The sequence below is a fragment of the Anolis sagrei genome, chromosome 7 (assembly GCF_037176765.1).
Source record: "Anolis sagrei isolate rAnoSag1 chromosome 7, rAnoSag1.mat, whole genome shotgun sequence".
Taxonomy (NCBI): domain Eukaryota; kingdom Metazoa; phylum Chordata; class Lepidosauria; order Squamata; family Dactyloidae; genus Anolis; species Anolis sagrei.
The window spans coordinates 44425664-44444476 of NC_090027.1; the positions used below are offsets into that span (position 1 = coordinate 44425664).

Below are 18813 nucleotides of genomic sequence, written 5' to 3' on the forward strand. Positions count from 1 at the left end.
TGTAATAATAATAATAATAATAGTAATAGTAATGTAATAATAATTTAGAGACAAATTCCAGGCACTTGAGCCTAATGTGTATGTGTACGGTGTTGCTATGTACGTGTGACATATAATAATAATAATAATAATAATAATAATAATAATAATAACAACAACAACAACAATGCAGATATGAAGCCCGGACACTTGGACGTAATGTGCACATGTGCTGTGTTGCCATATACATGTGACATGTAATAATAATAATAATAATAGTAATAGTAATGTAATAATAATTTAGAGACAAATTCCAGGCACTTGAGCCTAATGTGCATGTGTACGGTGTTGCTATGTACGTGTGACATATAATAATAATAATAATAATAATAATAATAATAATAATAATGCAGAGATGAAGCTCAGACACTTGGACCTAATGTGAACATGTGCTGTGTTGTTATGTACATGTGACATGTAATAATAATAATAATAATAAATAATAATAATAATAATAATAATAATAATGTAATAATAACTTAGAGACAAATTCCAGGCACTTGGGCCTAAAGTGCATGTGTGCTGTGTTGTTATGTACAAGTGATATATAATAATAATAATAATAATAATAATAATAATAATAATTTAGAGACAAATTCTGGTCACTTGGGCATAATGTGCATGTGTGCTGTGTTATAATAATAATGCAGAGATAAAGCCCAGACACTTGGACCTAATGTGCACATGTGCTGTGCTGCTATGTACATGTAATAATAATAATGTAATATAATAATAATAATAATGCAGAGATAAATTCCGATTACTTGGGCATAATGTGCATGTGTGCTGGGTTGCTATGTACATGTGACATATAATAATAATAATAATAATAATCTATATATATAAATTTGTTAGGGGCATCCAACGAGGAAACAAAACTCAAAAACCCCCCAACGAAACTTAACCAAAATTCCCATGCCCATAACACAACCCACAAGGTACAAACATATCTACTCAAAATGAAAAACAACACAACAACACACTCACAAAACGGCAAAACAACAAAACTCAAAAATCCCCCAACGAAACTTAACCAAAATTCCCATGCCCATAACACAACCCACAAGGTACAAACATATCTACTCAAAATGAAAAACAACACAACAACACACTCACAAAACGGCAAAACAACAAAACTCAAAAATCCCCCAACGAAACTTAACCAAAATTCCCATGCCTATAACACAACCCACAAGGTACAAACATATCTACTCAAAATGAAAAACAACACAACAACACACTCACAAAACGGCAAAAGGATAAAACTCTAAAAAAAAACAACGAACATTAACCAAAATTCCCATGCTCATAACACAACCCACAAGGTACAAACATATTACTCAAAATGAAAAACAACACAACAACACACTCAAAACGGCAAAAAAACAAAACTCAAAAAAACCCCAACGAAACTTAACCAAAATTCCCATGCCCATAACACAACCCACAAGGTACAAACGTATCTACTTAAAATGAAAAACAACACAACAACACACTCACAAAACGGCAAAACAACTGAGCATGCGCATTGGCGCCCAGCCGCAAGTTCCCTGGCGCGCGCACATGCCCTTCCGGCCAACGTTCCCTCTGCGGAAACCATGCCCACTCCAAGCCCCGCCGCGCCGCTTCCCGCACACACACACACCCCTGCTGCACATACACACACAACCCCACACTCCATCACTCCCCCCGCCGCCGCACACACACACGCAACCCCACTCTCCCCGCCGCCGCACACACACACGCAACCCCACGCTCCATCACTCCCCCCGCCGCCGCACGCACACACGCAACCCCACGCTCCATCACTCCCCCCGCCGCCGCACGCACACACGCAACCCCACGCTCCATCACTCCCCTGCCCCAATCTTACCTCCTTTTACTTCAGGCCACCTCCAAACCCCACCCCGCCCCTTCCCGCCCTGTCAAAATCTAGGAAAGACAGGAAGGAAGGAAAGAAGGAAGAAAGAGAAAGGGAGGTAAAGAAAAAGGGGGAAGGAAGGAAAGTTAGAGAAAGAAGGAAGAAGAAAAGGAAAGAAAAGGAAAGATGGAAGGAAAGAAAAGAGAGACAGCAGAAAAGAAAGAAAAAGGGGGAAGGAAGGAAAGAGATAGAGAAAGAAGAGGAGAAGGAAAGATGGGAGGGAAGGAAGGAAGGAAGGAGGGAAAGAAGGAGAGAAAGAGGGAAGGTTGGTCACAGCAATGCGTGGCGGGTAAAGGTTGTTATTTCTATGATTATGATGATGCTATGATTCTTCCTCTGAGACCCTTTGAGGGGGAATGGGAGAGGTGTCAGGTCCCAGAGGCAATGCATTGCATTATTGTTATTGTTATGATGGTGGTGAAATAAAAGGAAATAAAAAGTGAAAGAAGGAAGCAAACAGGGAGGGAAGAAAGGCCAAGGAAGAAAGGGGGAGGGAATGAAGGAAAGAGAGAAGGATGAAACCAAGGAGTGAAAGAAAGAAAGAAAGAAAGAAAGAAAGAAAGAGGTAGAGAAGGAAGAAAGGAGAGAAAGGGGGAGGAAAAGGGGGAAGGAATAGGTAGGTACCTCTCTTTCATAATAGTCCAGATCTCTACCTCAACTTTGATAAGTTTTACTATAGGCCACAGCAACGCGTGGCAGGGCACAGCTAGTAATAATAATAATAATAATAAATAATGCAGAGATGAAGCCAGACACTTGGGCCTAATGTGCACATGTGCTGTACTGCTATGTACATGTGACATGCAATATAATCATCCTCATCATTCCTATTTTTCTTCTTCCCCTTTTGGGCTTTGCAACAGAAAGTGTTGGCAACCGCGGCCACCGCCAGGGGTCGCTGCTGGCAAGCCACCAGCTTCTGAGACAGGAGGGCGTCTCTATGGGTTTTTCCTCTGCTCTGGCGGGCCTTTACCCTCCACTTCCGGTTCCGGCCGTAGTAAGCAAGATGGCGGTGGCGGGGCTGTCGAAGGCGGAGTACTTGAAGCGTTATTTGGGAGGAGGGGGCGAGGAGAAGGAGGAGGGGGAGGAGGAAGGCAAGAAGCGGCGCCGGAGGAAGAAGAAGAAGGCGGAGGAGGAGGAGAAGAAGGGGGCGACCTTGGGCCGGTGAGAAGGGAGCGAAGGAGGCCGAGAGAGTGTGACTGGGCCAAGCCAGAGGGAAGGGAAGGGAAAGGAAGGGAGGGATCCCCAAGGGACATCTAGCCCAACCCCTTTCTCTCAGGCGGGAATACATCACCATCATCATATATATTATTGGTATTCTATATTATTATATTTACATGCACATTTTTCTTGAGAAACTGCAAGTCGCTTCTGGTGTGGGAGAATTGGCCGTCTGCAAGGACGTTGCCCAGATGTTTTACCATCTTGGGAGAGGCTTCCCTCATGTCCCTGCATGGGAAGCTGGAGCTGACAGATGGGAGCTCACCCCATTATCTCTCTCATATATATATATATATAGGGACCCCCAAGGGACATCTAGCCCAACACCTTTCTCTCAGGCGGAAATACACCACCACCACCATATATATTATATATATTCTGGTGTGGGAGAATTGGCTGTCTGCAAGGACGTTGCCCAGATGTTTTACCATCTTGGAAGAGGCTTCCCTCATGTCCCTGCATGGGAAGCTGGAGCTGACAGGTGGGAGCTCACCCCATTATCTCTGTCATAAATATATAGAGGGACCCCCAAGGGACATCTAGCCCAACCCCTTTCTCTCAGGCAGAAATACACCACCACCACCATATATATTATTTATATTCTATGTAATTATATTTACATGCACATATTTCTTTGTGCCAAGAGCAACTTGAGAAACTGCAAGTCGCTTCTAGTGTGAGAGAACTGGCTGTCTGCAAGGACGTTGCCCAGATGTTTTACCATCTTGGGAGAGGCTTCTCTCATGACCCAGCATGGGTCATGGGAAGCTGGAGCTGACAGGTGGGAGCTCACCCCATTATCTCTCTCATATATATAGAGGGACCCCCAAGGGACATCTAGCCCAACCCCTTTCTCTCAGGCGGAAATACACCACCACCACCATATATATTATTGATATTCTATGTTATTCTATTTACATGCACATTTTTCTTCGTCCCGGGAGCGACTTGCCAAACTGCAAGTCGCTTCTGGTGTGAGAGAACTGGCTGTCTGCAAGGACGTTTCCCAGATGTTTTACCATCTTGGGAGAGGCTTCTCTCATGACCCTGCATGGGTCATGGGAAGCTGGAGCTGACAGGTGGGAGCTCACTCCATTATCTCGCATATATACTAGCCATCCCCTGCCACGCGTTGCTATGGCCCACATGGGGGTTCTGTTTGGGAGGTTTGGCCCAATTCTATCTTTGGTGGGGTTCAGAATGCTCTTTGATTGTAGATGGACTATAAATCCCAGCAACTACAACTCCCACATGACAAAATCAATTTTTTTTGAGTGAAGGACATACATTGGGTTGTTAGGTGTCTTGTGTCCAAATTTGGTGTCAATTCGTCCAGTGGTTTTTGAATTCTGTTAATTCCACAAACAAACATTACATTTTTATTTATATAGATATATGGAGGGACCCCCAAGGGACATCTAGCCCAACCCCTTTCAGGCGGGAATACACCACCACCACCATATATATTATTGATATTCTATGTAATTATATTTACATGCACATATTTCTTCGTGTCAAGAGCAACTTGAGAAACTGCAAGTCGCTTCTAATGTGAGAGAACTGGCCATCTGCAAGGACGTTGCCCAGGGGATGTTACCCAGATGTTTTGATGTTTTATCATCCTTGCGGGAGGCTTTCCCAAGGACGTTGCCCAGATGTTTTACTATCTTGGGAGAGGTTTCTCTCATGTCTCTGCATGGGAAGCTGGAGATGACAGATGGGAGCTCACCCCATTCTCCTGTGTGTGTGTGTGTGTGTGTGTATATATATATATTGTTAGAGACTGAGAATTTAGGGCAAGGAGGAGACAAGATGAGGTTTGGGTCCAAGAGCCCCAACCACTATTGGTACCACTGTTGTTTTCTTTTGTATTGTCGTCCCATTTCAATGTGTAAGTTATCATCATTATCATTATTATGATGTGCTGGAGTATTAGATCTCGCTCCCAATTTGGTGTCAGTAGCTGCTTTTATCCAGGAATAAGCCCAGCCTTGCATCTGTGCAAAAGCTTCCCCAGTCTCATGAGACAGGCTGTATTCTGGCTTGTTTTGTATCTAAGCTTCTCTAGAAGTGAGATTTTGGGAAGAGGTCAAGCTAGGCAATTGCTAGGCTTCTTATCATATTCCAGTATCGTTGTGATTCATCGTCACATTGGATTTCCTTTTCTCCTTTGACGCTCAGGATGCGCATTGTGGATGACGACGACACAAGCTGGAAGAGCGTTCCTGTGGAGCAGGAGGATGAGGACGAGGAAGGGGATGAAGGAGATATGCCTGTGGTGAGGCTCTGAAAGCTTGGCAGCACTAAAGATGTGTAATTACACTACGCAACACAATTTTTGTTCTGGCTTGTACTCTTAATTTCCTAATTGGTTCTATCATAAAAACGTGGGAAAAGTTGACTAAACTGCAAAAACTTTGTCTTTGCGGGAGGAACATCCTGCTATAGCACATTTTGCTCTAGTTTTTCAAAGTATAGCTCATCATATTCAGCCACCAAAAATAAAAACCAAACTACTTTCATAGTAAGTCCTGCAAAGTAAGTGCCTCATAGAGTTGGAATAGACCAAGAGTTGATGAAGTCCTGTTTTAATCCATTGTTTCCAGGTGGCAGAGTTTATTGATGAGCGGCCGGACGAAGTGAAATGGATGGAAACATTTCGCACCAGCAACAAATGGAAGCTGATGGGAGGTGAGCATCCTGCCATCCTTTTAGAGCTCCATAGTGTACTTCCTTTGCATCCTGTCCTCAGTCTTTTCTCCAAGGGTGGGAAATTCATCTTGGTATCTTGGATTGCATAGGATTATATAGAGGTGTGTGTCAAGGATAATAATTGCAATGTTTTATTTTCTTAGAACCAAACGAGGAGGAGCCCCAAAAGTCTGCAAACAGGTGAGGAGTGTGAGTGGTTGCGCAGCTTGCCGCCTGAGGCCAGAAAGTCTGTTTAAAAGCCTTTTGCAACTGCTTATATCAAATAAGCAAAAGAAAAGAGATTTAAAGATGGGCTTAAAGCTAAGCCTAAAAACTTAGGCATAGACACCAAGAACTGGGAAGCCCTGGCCCTTGAGCACTCTAACTGGAGGTCAGCTGTGACCAGCAGTGCTGCGGCATTCAAAGAGGCACGAATGGAGTGTGAAAGGGAGAAACATGCCAAGAGGACTGGGACTGCCTTCCATCTGGAAACCCATGTCCTCACTGCGGGAGAACACGCAGGTCAAGAATAGGCTCCATCCACCTACGGACCCACCGCCAGGACACTCCACTTGGAGGATCATCATCCTCAGGTTACGAGGGATTGCCTAAGTAAAGTAATATCTAATAATGATATTTCTTACCTCAAGGTGGTCACAGCAAAGGCAAAAGCACGCAAGTACTATAAAAACCCTACAAACACACGTATTAAAGTGCAGTTCCAGAAAAGAGCAAAGGATACTTGGCAGAGTTACACCTAATTATTTAGGATTGATGTTTTGTGTTTACAATTATTTCATGTCCTTAGTTTAATCCCTCTTTTGTGTATTTTAATATGTGCTTTATAGAAATACATTTAAAGATGGATCTTGTATAGAAATGCACTTTAATATGTGTATTTGTGGAATTTTTTACAATGTTTATGTGCTTTAATTGTCCTGTAACACGCCTCAAGCCACGAGGAGAGGCGAGTCAGAAATAAAACTATTATTGTTATTGGGTTGTTGTAGGTTTCTTCGGGCTATATGGCCATGTTCTAGAGGCATTCTCTCCTGACGTTTCCTCACTATCTCTGAGGATGCTTGCCATGGATGCAGGCGAAATGTCAGGAGAGAATGCCTCTAGACCATGGCCATATAGCCCGAAGAAACCTACAACAACCCAGTGATTCTGGCCATGAAAGCCTTCGACAATACATCATCATCATTATTATTATTATTATTATTATTATTATTATTATTGGAGCCCCCGGTGGCACAGTGGGTTAAACCCCTGTGCCGGCAGGACTGAAGACTGACAGCTCGCAGATTCGAATCCGGGGAGAGGTGGATGAGCTCCCTCTATCAGCTCCAGCTCCTCATGTGGTGACATGAGAGAAGCCTCCCACAAGGATGATAAAAACATCAAATAATCCAGGCGTCCCCTGGGCAACGTTTTTGCAGACAGCCAATTCTATCACAACAGAAGCGACTTGCAGTCACTCCTGACATGACAAAATTATTATTATTATTATTATTATTATTATTATTATTATTCAGAAAGTGTTAGGTGAATCTGGACTCTGTTTTAGACTAATAACAATAAATATTTATTTATTACCCGCCTCTTCTTTTGGCTTGAGGTGGGGCACAACATAGTCAAGGCTTGGTGAATGCACACTGTGTCTTTCTCGTTTCCCTTCCAGTTCAGAAGTTGCAAAGCAACAGAAAACGGCACCTTTCCCAGATCAGTCTCCTCCAAGAAGGGGCCGCCATGATTCGCCAGATGGGTCTCCACCCAGGAAAGGCCGCCATGATTCACCAGATCTGTCCCCGCCCAGGAGGGACCGCCATATGAAACCCCAATCTGGGGCAAGCAGAAACAATGACAGACCTTTGGACCAAGATCGGCGGGAACACTTCTCAGAGAAGGATGCAGCCCGTCCAAAGAGGCAACCGAGTCCTGATGCATCGGCGCCTTGGAAGAAGGCTCGCCATTCAGATGCAGACCTGCTGCCGCCTCGAAAGCAGCCGGCTCCCAGAGGTAAGTGGAAAGCACTGTGCTTTTGTGTGGGTGTGCATTGTACTTGGTTAGCATGCAGTCTTCATTTTCTTGTTTAATCTTTTACATCATCTGAGAAGACCCTGCTCTCGATCCCGCCTGCTTCACAGGCACGTTTGACGGGGATGAGAGACAGGGCCTTCACTGTGGTGGCCCCTTGACTGTGGAACTCCCTGCCTAGGGATGTTAGATCAGCCCCCTCCCTCCTGACCTTTCGGAAAAGAGTGAAAACCTGGCTGTTTGAGCAAGCGTTTGGAACTTCTGCATGACCAGATAAACTCAAATTGGAATGTGAACTAGGAACGGCTAAGATGATGGAATGGTTGAGGAATTGAGCAAGAAGACATTGTTTTTATAATTTTTATTATTCATTGCTTTTATGGTTTTTAAACATATTGTGATCTTTTTTGCTTTTTATTGATGTACTAGCCATCCCTTGCCAGGCGTTGCTGTGGCCAAGTCTGGTGATCTGGGAAATAAAGTAATGAGAAAGTTTCTAATATATGTAATTTCTTTGTGCTTGTGGGTAAACAGTATTTCTTGTTGTTTCTTTGTCAGTGTTGATGTCGAGATTGTCTGGTTTGCCTACTCTGGGGCATGTCCATATAATTGTCCTTATTCAGGGGTCCCTTTCAAATCTATGATACTATATCTGTGTGTGTGTGTGTGTGTGAATCATCTCTATCTATCTGTATCTCTGGCTGGATGGCTCTTTGTCAGGAGGGCTTTGATTATATTTTCTTGCTCCGGTGAAGGGAGTTGGACTGGATGGCCTTAAGTATTTTCTGTTGGTCATGGGGGTTCTATGTGGTAAATTTGTCCCAATTCTGTCGTTTGTGGGGTGCAGAATGCTCTTTGATTGTAGAGCAACTATAAATCCCAGTAACTACAATTCCCAAATGTCAAGATCTATATCCCCCAAACTCCATCTGTGTTCATATTTGGGCGTATGGAATATTTGTGCCAAATTTGGTCCAGATCCATCATCGTTTGAGTCCACAGTGCTCTCTGAATGTAGGTGAACTACAACTCCAAAACGAAAGGACACTGCCCACCAAACGCTTCCAGTATTTCCTGTTGGTCATGGGAGAATTGTGTACCAAGTTTGGTTCAATTCCATCGTTGGTGGGGTTCAGAATGCTCTTTGATTGTAGGTGAACTATACATCCCAGAAACTACAACTCCCAAATGACAAAATCAGTTTTTTTTGAGTGAAGGACATAAATTGGGCTGTTAGGTGTCTTGTGTCCAAATTTGGTGTCAATTCGTCCAGTGGTTTTTGAGTTCTGTTAATCCCACAAACGGATATTACATTTTTATTTATATAGATGTATTTTTTTATATGGCTTCTAATTGTTGCCGACTTGTACGGCGCCCTGAGTCGCCTTCGGGCTGATATGGGCGGGATACAAATGTTGTAAACAAACAAATAAATGTAGATAGATTAATACAAAACAATGCACAAAACAAACCAACACAAACAACAAAAAAGTTAAAAAATACTTTTTCTAGAATGAAAGAAAACATTGCTCCTACATTCCTATCTATCTATCTATCTATCTATCTGTTTACCTATCTACACCATGCCGCTATTAAAGCATCTCCACTGGCTCCCGATGAGTTTCCGGGCCCAATTCAAAGTGCAGGTGATTACCTACAAAGCCCTCTACCCTTCAGGTCCAGCCTATCCTCGAGACGGCATCTCTTACTACAAATTACTGGGGAGGAGCTCCTCTCGGTCCCGACTCCATCTCATATGCGGGATGAGGGAGAGGGCCTTCCTTCGCGGTGGTGGCCCCTCATCTCCGCCTTGCCAATAGGTCCCAAGGTAGAAAGTGTGCCCATGCCTGTTGTAGAGAAAGGCATGCTAATTGCTTTTGTATATAACATTTGTAAGGATTGTGGCGCAGCAGGCTGAGTGTTAGCTGCATTAAGATCACTCTGACCAAAAGGTCATGAGTTCGAAGCCAGCCCGGGTTGGAGTGGGTTTCCAACCCATTGTGTGTAGCCTGTTGTCGACCTTTGCAACCCGAAAGACAGTTGCATCTGTCAAGTAGGAAAATAAGGTACCACCTTAAAGTGCGGGGAGGCTAAATTAAGTAATTTATGAGGCCATCAAGAAGACTCCAGCAAAGCATTCCAGCGGGGAAGCATGCGGGGAATGCGGAAGTGCTTCATCAGTGTCGTAGATGGACGAGGAAAGCTCTCCTGGCAGCCAGAAAAAATTAAATAGCCTCTGTGTATGTCTGTATACGTTGTATGTCAAATTGGCATTGAATGTTTGCCATATATGTGAACACTGTAATCTGCCCTGAGTCCCCTGCGGGGTGAGAAGAAGGGCGGAATATAAATGCTGCAAATAAATAATAATAAATAAATAAGTTGATCCATTTCCGCACGCCGGCTTGTTTCCATAAGCATATTGGCTTGTGTCAATTTCCTCCCTTGTTCTGATGGTGGTCTTCCTCTCCAGGTGACAAGGCAGCCCCTTCCCCGCAGAGGCGCCAAAGGCACGATTCCGATTCCAGTTCGGGTTCCCCTTCGCGGCGCAGCCAAGCCAGAGCAGCCTCGGACTCGGACCTGTCCCCCCCGCGACCCTCTCTCAGCCCGCTGCAGCGGCGTCGGCAGGGCTCTCCTTCGGACCTCTCTCCGCCCAGAAGGAAGCGCCGCGCCTCGTCTGGCTCTTCGGACTTGTCTCCTCCCCGACGGGGTCAAGAGGCTCCAAGGAAAGGCCGCCGGTCCGGGAGTCCCCCAGACCGCTCGCCACAACATCGGACAGAGGACGCCAAAGGCCGGGGCAGCGGCCAAAGGGTGAGGAGGTGGGCGGGAGGGAAGGGGCTGGCGCGGGATCACGTTTGGAGCCCTGGGAGGCCCTTGGCAGCGTCTCTGTTCCGTCTTCCAGGAGCATAGTTTGCATTACTTTTTGGTTGCATGGGATAGTGTTCTTTTGCATTTCCACAGGGCTGCTACAGACCCAGCAGCACCCTGGAAGTTAAACAGTATCAGAGTCTGGAAAGCCAGGCTGCAGGCCCACTGCAGTTATTGGTTTAGAAAGTATCTCTTTGGGTCTAGGGACCGCCTTTTTCCCCCCTGGGTTGAGATCTCCATTTTGGAATCTTCCCTGCCTCCTTCAGTAGAGAAGGAAGCTTCAGATGTGCTGTTGGTCAGGCAGGTACTCTGAGAAAGCCATTGTAAGAACGATTGAGAAGTAGATGTTGTTGTTGTTCATTCGTTCAGTCGTCTCCGACTCTTCGTGACCTCATGGACCAGCCCACGCCAGAGCTCCCTGTCGGCCGTCACCACCCCCAGCTCCTTCAAGGTCAGTCCAGTCACTTCATGAGAAGTAGATAGAAAGATAAATTTAGTGATTGAGATACTATAGATAGTGATTGAGCAATTGAGTTATTGAGAAATAGTTATTGAGCATTATTTGCTTCATCTCCAAAACTGACCTTGGGCTGGAATAGGGAAGACCTACACTTTCTAAAAGATAGTGGCCCAGGGTTGGGGTAAAAAGATCTCAGGATTTTTTCTACCATTTGGATGAAGGCACCTCAGTAACTGAAGGAAAAGGAAAGAAAGATCATCTCTACGGTTTCACCAATTGACTGTTTTGTTTGTAACTTTGATAAGCTGCGCCAAGTCTGCAAGGACTTTGAGAAATAAATATTCTGTTTGATGTTTCAAACCTGAAGTGGCCTCAGTTGCTGAGAAATTTTGAGCTTCTAAAGAAAGACCCCCGCTGTCCGCCCAGACAAAGAGAGAAGCACATCTTAGTTTTATTTTTATAGGGTCTGGGTGTGACGGCACAGTCTCCTTCCTGGAATGTGATAGGCCTGTACAAAATTGTCATTCATCCTCATTAGTTGGATCAAATTGGTTAAATTGATACTTACGAGGCAATATCGAAACTCACCTCATACTTCTTTTAAATATTTATTTATTTACTATATTTATATACCATAGGATTGTCTGTGCGCCCCATCTCTACCTGAAAACTCTGTCCAGCATAATTTTTTAATTTTAAATTATTGCATTTGGCCCAGCCATAGGTTTTAAATGCTTGTTGTTATTGTTACTGTTTATTTTTTATTTTTTTGATGTGATTTATATTAATTATATTGTATTGATTGTCTTTTGTTTATTAATGTGCTGTGGGCTTGGCCTCATGTAAGCCACACTGAGTCCCTTGGGGAGATGGTAGCGGGATATAAATAAAGTATTATTATTATTATTATTATTATTATTATTACCATCCCTCTCAGCCCGCAGGCAACTCGGGGCAGTTTACAATTGGTGCCAAGACCATAAAATCCAATTTCAATACAATAAAAAACAATCTGATAATAAAACCATAATAAAATCAATAAAAACATGAACATTAGGGTTTCCTATTAAAAACTTTGTATAATTGCTTGAATTTCATAAACCTGGGAAGCCTCCCAAAGCCAGTTCCATGTTCAGCGCAAGGAAGCAAAGCCAAGCCAAAAAGGCTGCCTTCCCTCTTTCAATGAATGGCCTCTCGCCATGAGGAGAGGGAAGCAGCAGGGAGGAAGCAGAGTTCGCTGGGAAAGAGGCAGAGAGAGCAGAGGATTCTGGGAAATGTAGTTTGGGAAGGCAAGGAGCCCTATGCCAGAGAATAACAAAGGCCCTGCCCTGAACTAGACCACACCTGGAATATTGTGTCTAATTCTGGGCACCACAATTCAAGAGAGATATTGACTCTAAGCTGGAATGTGTCCAGAGGAGGGCGACTAAAATGATCAAGGGTCTGGAGAACAAGCCCTATGAGGAGCGGCTTAAAGAGTTGGGCATGAAGAAGAGAAGGCTGAGAGGAGACATGATAGCCATGTATAAATATGTGAGAGGAAGCCACAGGGAGGAGGAGGGAGCAAGCTTGTTCTCTGCTTCCCTGGAGACAAGGACGCAATGGAGCCATGGCTTCAAACTACAAGAGAGGAGATTCCATTTGAACATGAGGAAGAACTTCCTGACTGTGAGAGCTGTTCAGCAGTGGAACTCTCTGCCCCGGAGTGTGGTGGAGGCTCCTTCTTTGGAGGCTTTTAAACAGAGGCTGGATGGCCATCTGTCAGGGGTGATTTGAATGCAATATTCCTGCTTCTTGGCAAAATGGGGTTGGACTGGATAATGGCCCAGGAGGTCTCTTCCAACTCTTTGATTGTATGATTTTATGAACTCCATTTCTCATAGAGGCTAGTAATAATAAATGTGTGTTTTTGTCCCTGTTGTGCGTTGTGCTGTCTTTGCCTTGCAGGGCCCTCAGATGCTGTCGGGTGGCAAGGCGGGCCTGGTTTCGGCGGAGTTGCTGCGGAAGGAACAGAAGGAGCGGAGGCGGCAAGCGGGCGGCAGCAGCAAACACCTGGAAGGTGAGCACCTGGTGGCTTTGGCTGTGCAGGTGGAGAGGGCTGTCCAAGCTCCCTCAGGCCCTCAAAGAGAGAGCCCAGCCCAGAGCCATATCGCAGCAGCAATAAAACCTGGCTGGATTGCAGCCATAAAGCAATTAGCTTTATTTACATTATGAGCATTGATAGACTAGATGTCCTTCAGGGTCTTTTCCAACTCTGTGATGCTTTGATTCCATCCCACCCGTCCTCTGATTCCTCCTCGTGCCCTTTTCCAGCCGACTCGCAACACGCGGAGACGGTCTTCCGGGACAAGTCTGGGCGCAAGCGGGACCTGCAGCAGGAGAGGCTGGAGCTGCAGAAGAAGGCCGAGGAGAAGTCCGAGCGAGAGGAGCAGTATGCCCAGTGGGGGAAAGGGTGAGCGCCCTCCCCTTTCGGTCATGCAACGGCCAGTCGGTCGTCCGGTCTCTCCCTGTCCCCTCCTGAGCCGCTCTCCTCCCTCCCTTCCAGGCTGGCGCAGAGCAGGCAGCAGCAGCAGAACGTGGAGGACGCCGTGAGGGAGATGCAGAAGCCGCTGGCGCGCTACATCGACGACCAGGACCTGGACAAGATGCTCCGGGAGCAGGAGCGCGAAGGAGACCCCATGGCCGGATTCCTCCGGAAGAAGAAGGACAAGGAGAGGAAGGGCGCCAAAGGTCAGACCTCCAGCCCAGAAAGGGGGGGGCACATGGCTTGGGAAGAAGGGCCTGACCCCACCCACCCGCCCGCCCTCAAGAGGCAGTGAACGCAGTGCGCCCGGGGGTGGGAAGGGGTTGCACCCAGAGGTGCTGGGTTTTTGCATTCCCTTCTCTTTCTCCTTTCAGTTTGGCCTACTCTTGTGCCCTACTTCTGCAACAATGGGGTGGGGTTGGGGGGGGGGGGAGGGGGAGGCTGTAAAGCTGGCCTCTGTTCTTTTGCTTTGCCCTTTCCTCCTCCCTCCCTCCCTCCCTCCCTCCTTCCCTCCCTCCCTCCCTCCCTTTCTTCCTCTCTTCCTTCCTTCCTTCTTCTCTCCCTCCCTCCCTTCTTCTCTTCCTCTCTCCCTCCCTTCCTCCTCCCTTTCTTCCTTCCTTCCTTCCTTCCTCCCTCCCTCCCTCCTTTCTTTCTTTCTTTCTTTCTTTCTTTCTTTCTTTCCTTCCTTCCTTCCTTCCTCTCTTCTTCCCTCCCTTCCTTCCTTCCTTCCTTCCTTCCTTCTTGTCTTCCTCCCTTCCTCCCTTCCTTCTTTCCTCCCCCCTCCTTCCTCTCTTCCTCTCTTCCTCCCTTCCTTCTTTCCTCCCTCTTTTCCTTCCTCCCTCCCTCCCTCCCTTCCTCCCTCCCTCCCTTCCTCCCTTCTTCTCTTCCTCCCTTCTTTCCTCCCTCTCTTCCTTCCTCCCTTCCTCCCTCCATTCCTTCTTTCCTCCCTCCCTTCCTTCCTTCCTTCCTTCCTTCCTCTCTTCCTCCCTCCCCCTTCCTTCCTTCCTTCCTTCCTTCCTTCCTTCCTTCCTTCCTTCCTTCCTTCTTTCCTTCCTTACTTCCTTCCTTCCTTCCTTCTTTCATCCCCCCTCCTTCCTCTCTTCCTCTCTTCCTTCCTCCCTCCTTTCCTTCCTCTCTTCCTCCCTCCCTTCTTTTCTCCCTCCCTTCCTCCCTTCCTCTCCCTCTCTCTTACTTTCTCTCTTCTTCGTCTTTTTCCTTCTCTATTTCTCTCTCTCTCTCTCTCTCTCTCTCCTTCATTTAAGAACAGAAGGCCACATCCAGGAGCCCCTGTTGCCTTCTGCCTTCTCAGCTGTCATTGCAAGCAACCCTAATGTCTTCTCCATTTATCACATTCTTCAGGGGTGGTTTGCATTTGTCTCTTGGGATTGCTTTGAGCCACTTTGCATTTGTGTTTTGAGCCTTGGCTCTTCATGTAATGCTTCTTGTGTGTGTGTGTGTGTGTTTCTGCCAGCACAGTGTTTTGGGTTCTGGTTCAGATGGTTCCTCCCTCCCTCCTTCTTTCCTGTGCAGAAAAGCCACGGTACAATGGCCCAGCGCCTCCGCTCAACCGGTTTAACATCTGGCCCGGGCATCGCTGGGATGGAGTCGACAGGTGAGCCTTGCTTTGGGTTGAAGAGGAAAGGGTTACCTCTCATTTGGTTGTTTTGGTTGGAGCTTCCTCAATTCCAGGACAGATGTGGTCCAACTTCCTTAACTTAAAAGAATCATCGTTTCTGACTATGTAAACATATATGGTTTACACCAAAAGTCCCTCAGGTCAGTTATTGTCAGTTCAGCCGGTTCCTCATGCCAAAGTTAACCAATTCTTCACCCCTTTTGTCCTCCATAGTGCAGTTTTCCAGGCTCCAGTTTTCTTAGGATGGTTCCTTCAGCCCCGCCAGACCTTAATAAGGCCTTTCACCACACCCCAGTCATAGCCTTTCATTCAATCACTCGTCACCCGTGGTCACTCTCTCTTCTTTTGCAGGTCAAACGGTTTTGAGCAGAAACGCTTTGCCAGGATCGCCAGCAAGAAGGCCGTGCAGGAGCTGGCCTACAAGTGGAGCGTGGAGGACATGTGAGGAGCGGGTGCCATGGAGGAGCCTCTTGGCCACCGTGATCCACCTTCTTTGCCACAACACCATCCCAGAGCATTGGTCGGGGCTTATCTTCCCAGAAAATATCCCCAGCCTGGCAGAAGGAGAAGTTTAGAAGGCCTCAAGTCCATCATTGTGAGGCCTCAAGTCTATCATAGAGAGGTCTCAAGAACAACATGGAGGGGCCTCAATTCTATCATAGAGAGGTTTCAAGTCCATCATAGAGAGGTTTCAAGTCCATCATAGAGAGGTCTCAAGTCTATCATAGAGAGGTCTCAAGAACATCATGGAGGGACTGCAAGACCATCATACAGAGGTCTCAAGTCCATCATAGAGAGGTCTCAAGTCTATCAGAGAAGTCTCAAGTCCATCATGGAGAGGTCTCAAGACCATCATGGAGGGGCCTCAAGTCCATCATAGAGAGGTCTCAAGTCCATCATAGAGAGGTCTCAGGTCTATCAGAGAAGTCTCAAGTCCATCATGGAGAGGTCTCAAGACCATCATGGAGAGGTCTCAAGTTCATCATAGAGAGGTCTCAAGTCCATCATAGAGAGAGCTCAAGTCCATCATAGAGAGGTCTCAAGTCTATCAGAGAAGTCTCAAGTCCATCATAGAGAGGTCTCAAGTCTATCAGAGAGAGGTCTCAAGAACATCATGGGGGGATTGCAAGTCCATCATAGAGAGATCTCAAGTCCATCATGGAGAGTTCTCAAGGACATGATGGAGGGGCCTCTAGTCCATCATTGTGGAGCCTTGAGTCCATCATGGAGAGGTCTAGAGTTCATTACTGTGGGGCCTCAAGTCGATCAAGAAAGAGCCTCAAGTCCATCATGGAGGGGCCTGAGCCCATCATGGAGGGTTAGTTGAAGACCAGGCTCTCCTTGATCTCATCATGACTGTGGGGCCTTGAGTCCATCATGGACTAGGCCTCAATTCCATCATGGAGGGGCCTTGAGTGCATCGTTGTGGGGCCTCATGTCCATCGTGAAGGGGCCTCAAATCCATCATGGAGGGTCAGTTGAAGACCACGCTTTCCTTGATCTCATTGATTGCAGCCAATTTTGGCAGCGTCCTCTTTGGGGAACCTTCCTTCCTTCCGTGCCAGAGTGTAGGGAGCCATGGCTTTGAGTGGATTTGGGACCTCAGTGGGTTTGCGGTTGGAGGCTTTGCAGAGACTTTTCGGGGGAAGCTCCATTCCTGGCAGCTCAGGGGAGAGGGTTCAGGAAGGCTGTCCGCAGCCAGTATTCAATCCTTTGTAATTTGGACGTGATGTTTGTACATAACTACATTTTTACAAAAACAGAACCAGAGGTGTGTGTGTCTGAAATGCTTTAACCGCCATCCTGATCACAGGGAGTGAACCGTCGGCAGGTTGTTGACTGAGTGTGTGTTAATACATTCCTTTCTTAAAGAAAAGGACTTGCACATGGTTTCCTATCAGCCACACATGAACAAAACATGTAAATATTACACATCCTTTGTTCAGTCGTTTCCGACTCTTGGTGACCTCCTGGAGCAGCCCACGCCAGATCTCCCTGTCAGCTGTCACCACCCCCAGCTCCTGCAGAGTCAAGCCAGTCACTTCAAGGATGCCATCCACCCACCTTGTCCTTCGTCAGCCCCTCTTCCTTTTTCCTTCCATTTTCTCCAGCATCATTCTCTTCTCTAGTTGACCTCATGGAGCAGCCCATGCCAGAGCTCCCTGTCAGCCGTCACCATCCCCAGAGTCTCCTTCAGAGTCAAGCCAGTCACTTCAAGGATGCCATCCATCCACCTTGCCCTTGGTCGGCCCCTCTTCCTTTCCCCTTCCATTTTCCCCAGCATCATTCTCTTCTCTAGTTGACCTCCTGAAACAGCCCATGCCAGAGCTCCCTGTCAGCCGTCACCATCCCCAGAGTCTCCTACAGAGTCAAGCCAGTCACTTCAAGGATGCCATCCATCCACCTTGCCCTTGGTCGGCCCCTCTTCCTTTTCCCTTCCATTTTCCCCAGCATCATTCTCTTCTCTAGTTGACCTCCTGAACCAGCCCATGCCAGAGCTCCCTGTCAGCCGTCACCATCCCCAGAGTCTCCTTCAGAGTCAAGCCAGTCACTTCAAGGATGCCATCCATCCACCTTGCCCTTGGTCGGCCCCTCTTCCTTTTCCCTTCCATTTTCCCCAGCATCATTCTCTTCTCTAGTTGACCTCCTGAACCAGCCCATGCCAGAGCTCCCTGTCAGCCGTCACCACCCCTAGCTACTTCAAGGACAATCCAGTAACTTCAAGGATGCCATCCATCCACCTTGCCTTTGGTCGGCCTCTCTTCCTTTTCCCTTCCATTTTCCCCAGCATCATTCTCTTCTCTAGTTGACCTCCTGAACCAGCCCATGCCAGAGCTCCCTGTCAGCCGTCACCATCCCCAGAGTCTCCTACAGAGTCAAGCCAGTCACTTCAAGGATGCCATCCATCCACCTTGCCCTTGGTCGGCCTCTCTTCCTTTCCCCTTCCATTTTCCCCAGCATCATTCTCTTCTCTAGTTGACCTCCTGAAACAGCCCATGCCAGAGCTCCCTGTCAGCCGTCACCATCCCCAGAGTCTCCTACAGAGTCAAGCCAGTCACTTCAAGGATGCCATCCATCCACCTTGCCCTTGGTCGGCCCCTCTTCCTTTTCCCTTCCATTTTCCCCAGCATCATTCTCTTCTCTAGTTGACCTCCTGAACCAGCCCATGCCAGAGCTCCCTGTCAGCCGTCACCATCCCCAGAGTCTCCTTCAGAGTCAAGCCAGTCACTTCAAGGATGCCATCCATCCACCTTGCCCTTGGTCGGCCCCTCTTCCTTTTCCCTTCCATTTTCCCCAGCATCATTCTCTTCTCTAGTTGACCTCCTGAACCAGCCCATGCCAGAGCTCCCTGTCAGCCGTCACCATCCCCAGAGTCTCCTTCAGAGTCAAGCCAGTCACTTCAAGGATGCCAT

The 18813-nt window shown here is 46.9% G+C and overlaps 1 protein-coding gene across 1 annotated transcript; it reads left to right on the forward strand.

The window, feature by feature from the left end:
* Window positions 1-2934: 2934 nt before the first annotated feature.
* BUD13 (BUD13 homolog) lies at window positions 2935-17165 on the forward strand. Its single transcript, XM_067470850.1, has 11 exons — window positions 2935-3124; window positions 5363-5459; window positions 5788-5872; window positions 6037-6073; window positions 7557-7894; window positions 10386-10723; window positions 13188-13299; window positions 13554-13692; window positions 13786-13970; window positions 15295-15376; window positions 15752-17165. Exons 1-11 carry the CDS (start codon window positions 2967-2969, stop codon window positions 15843-15845), a joined length of 1665 nt encoding a protein of 554 aa, XP_067326951.1. The 5' UTR covers window positions 2935-2966; the 3' UTR covers window positions 15846-17165.
* Window positions 17166-18813: the final 1648 nt, after the last annotated feature.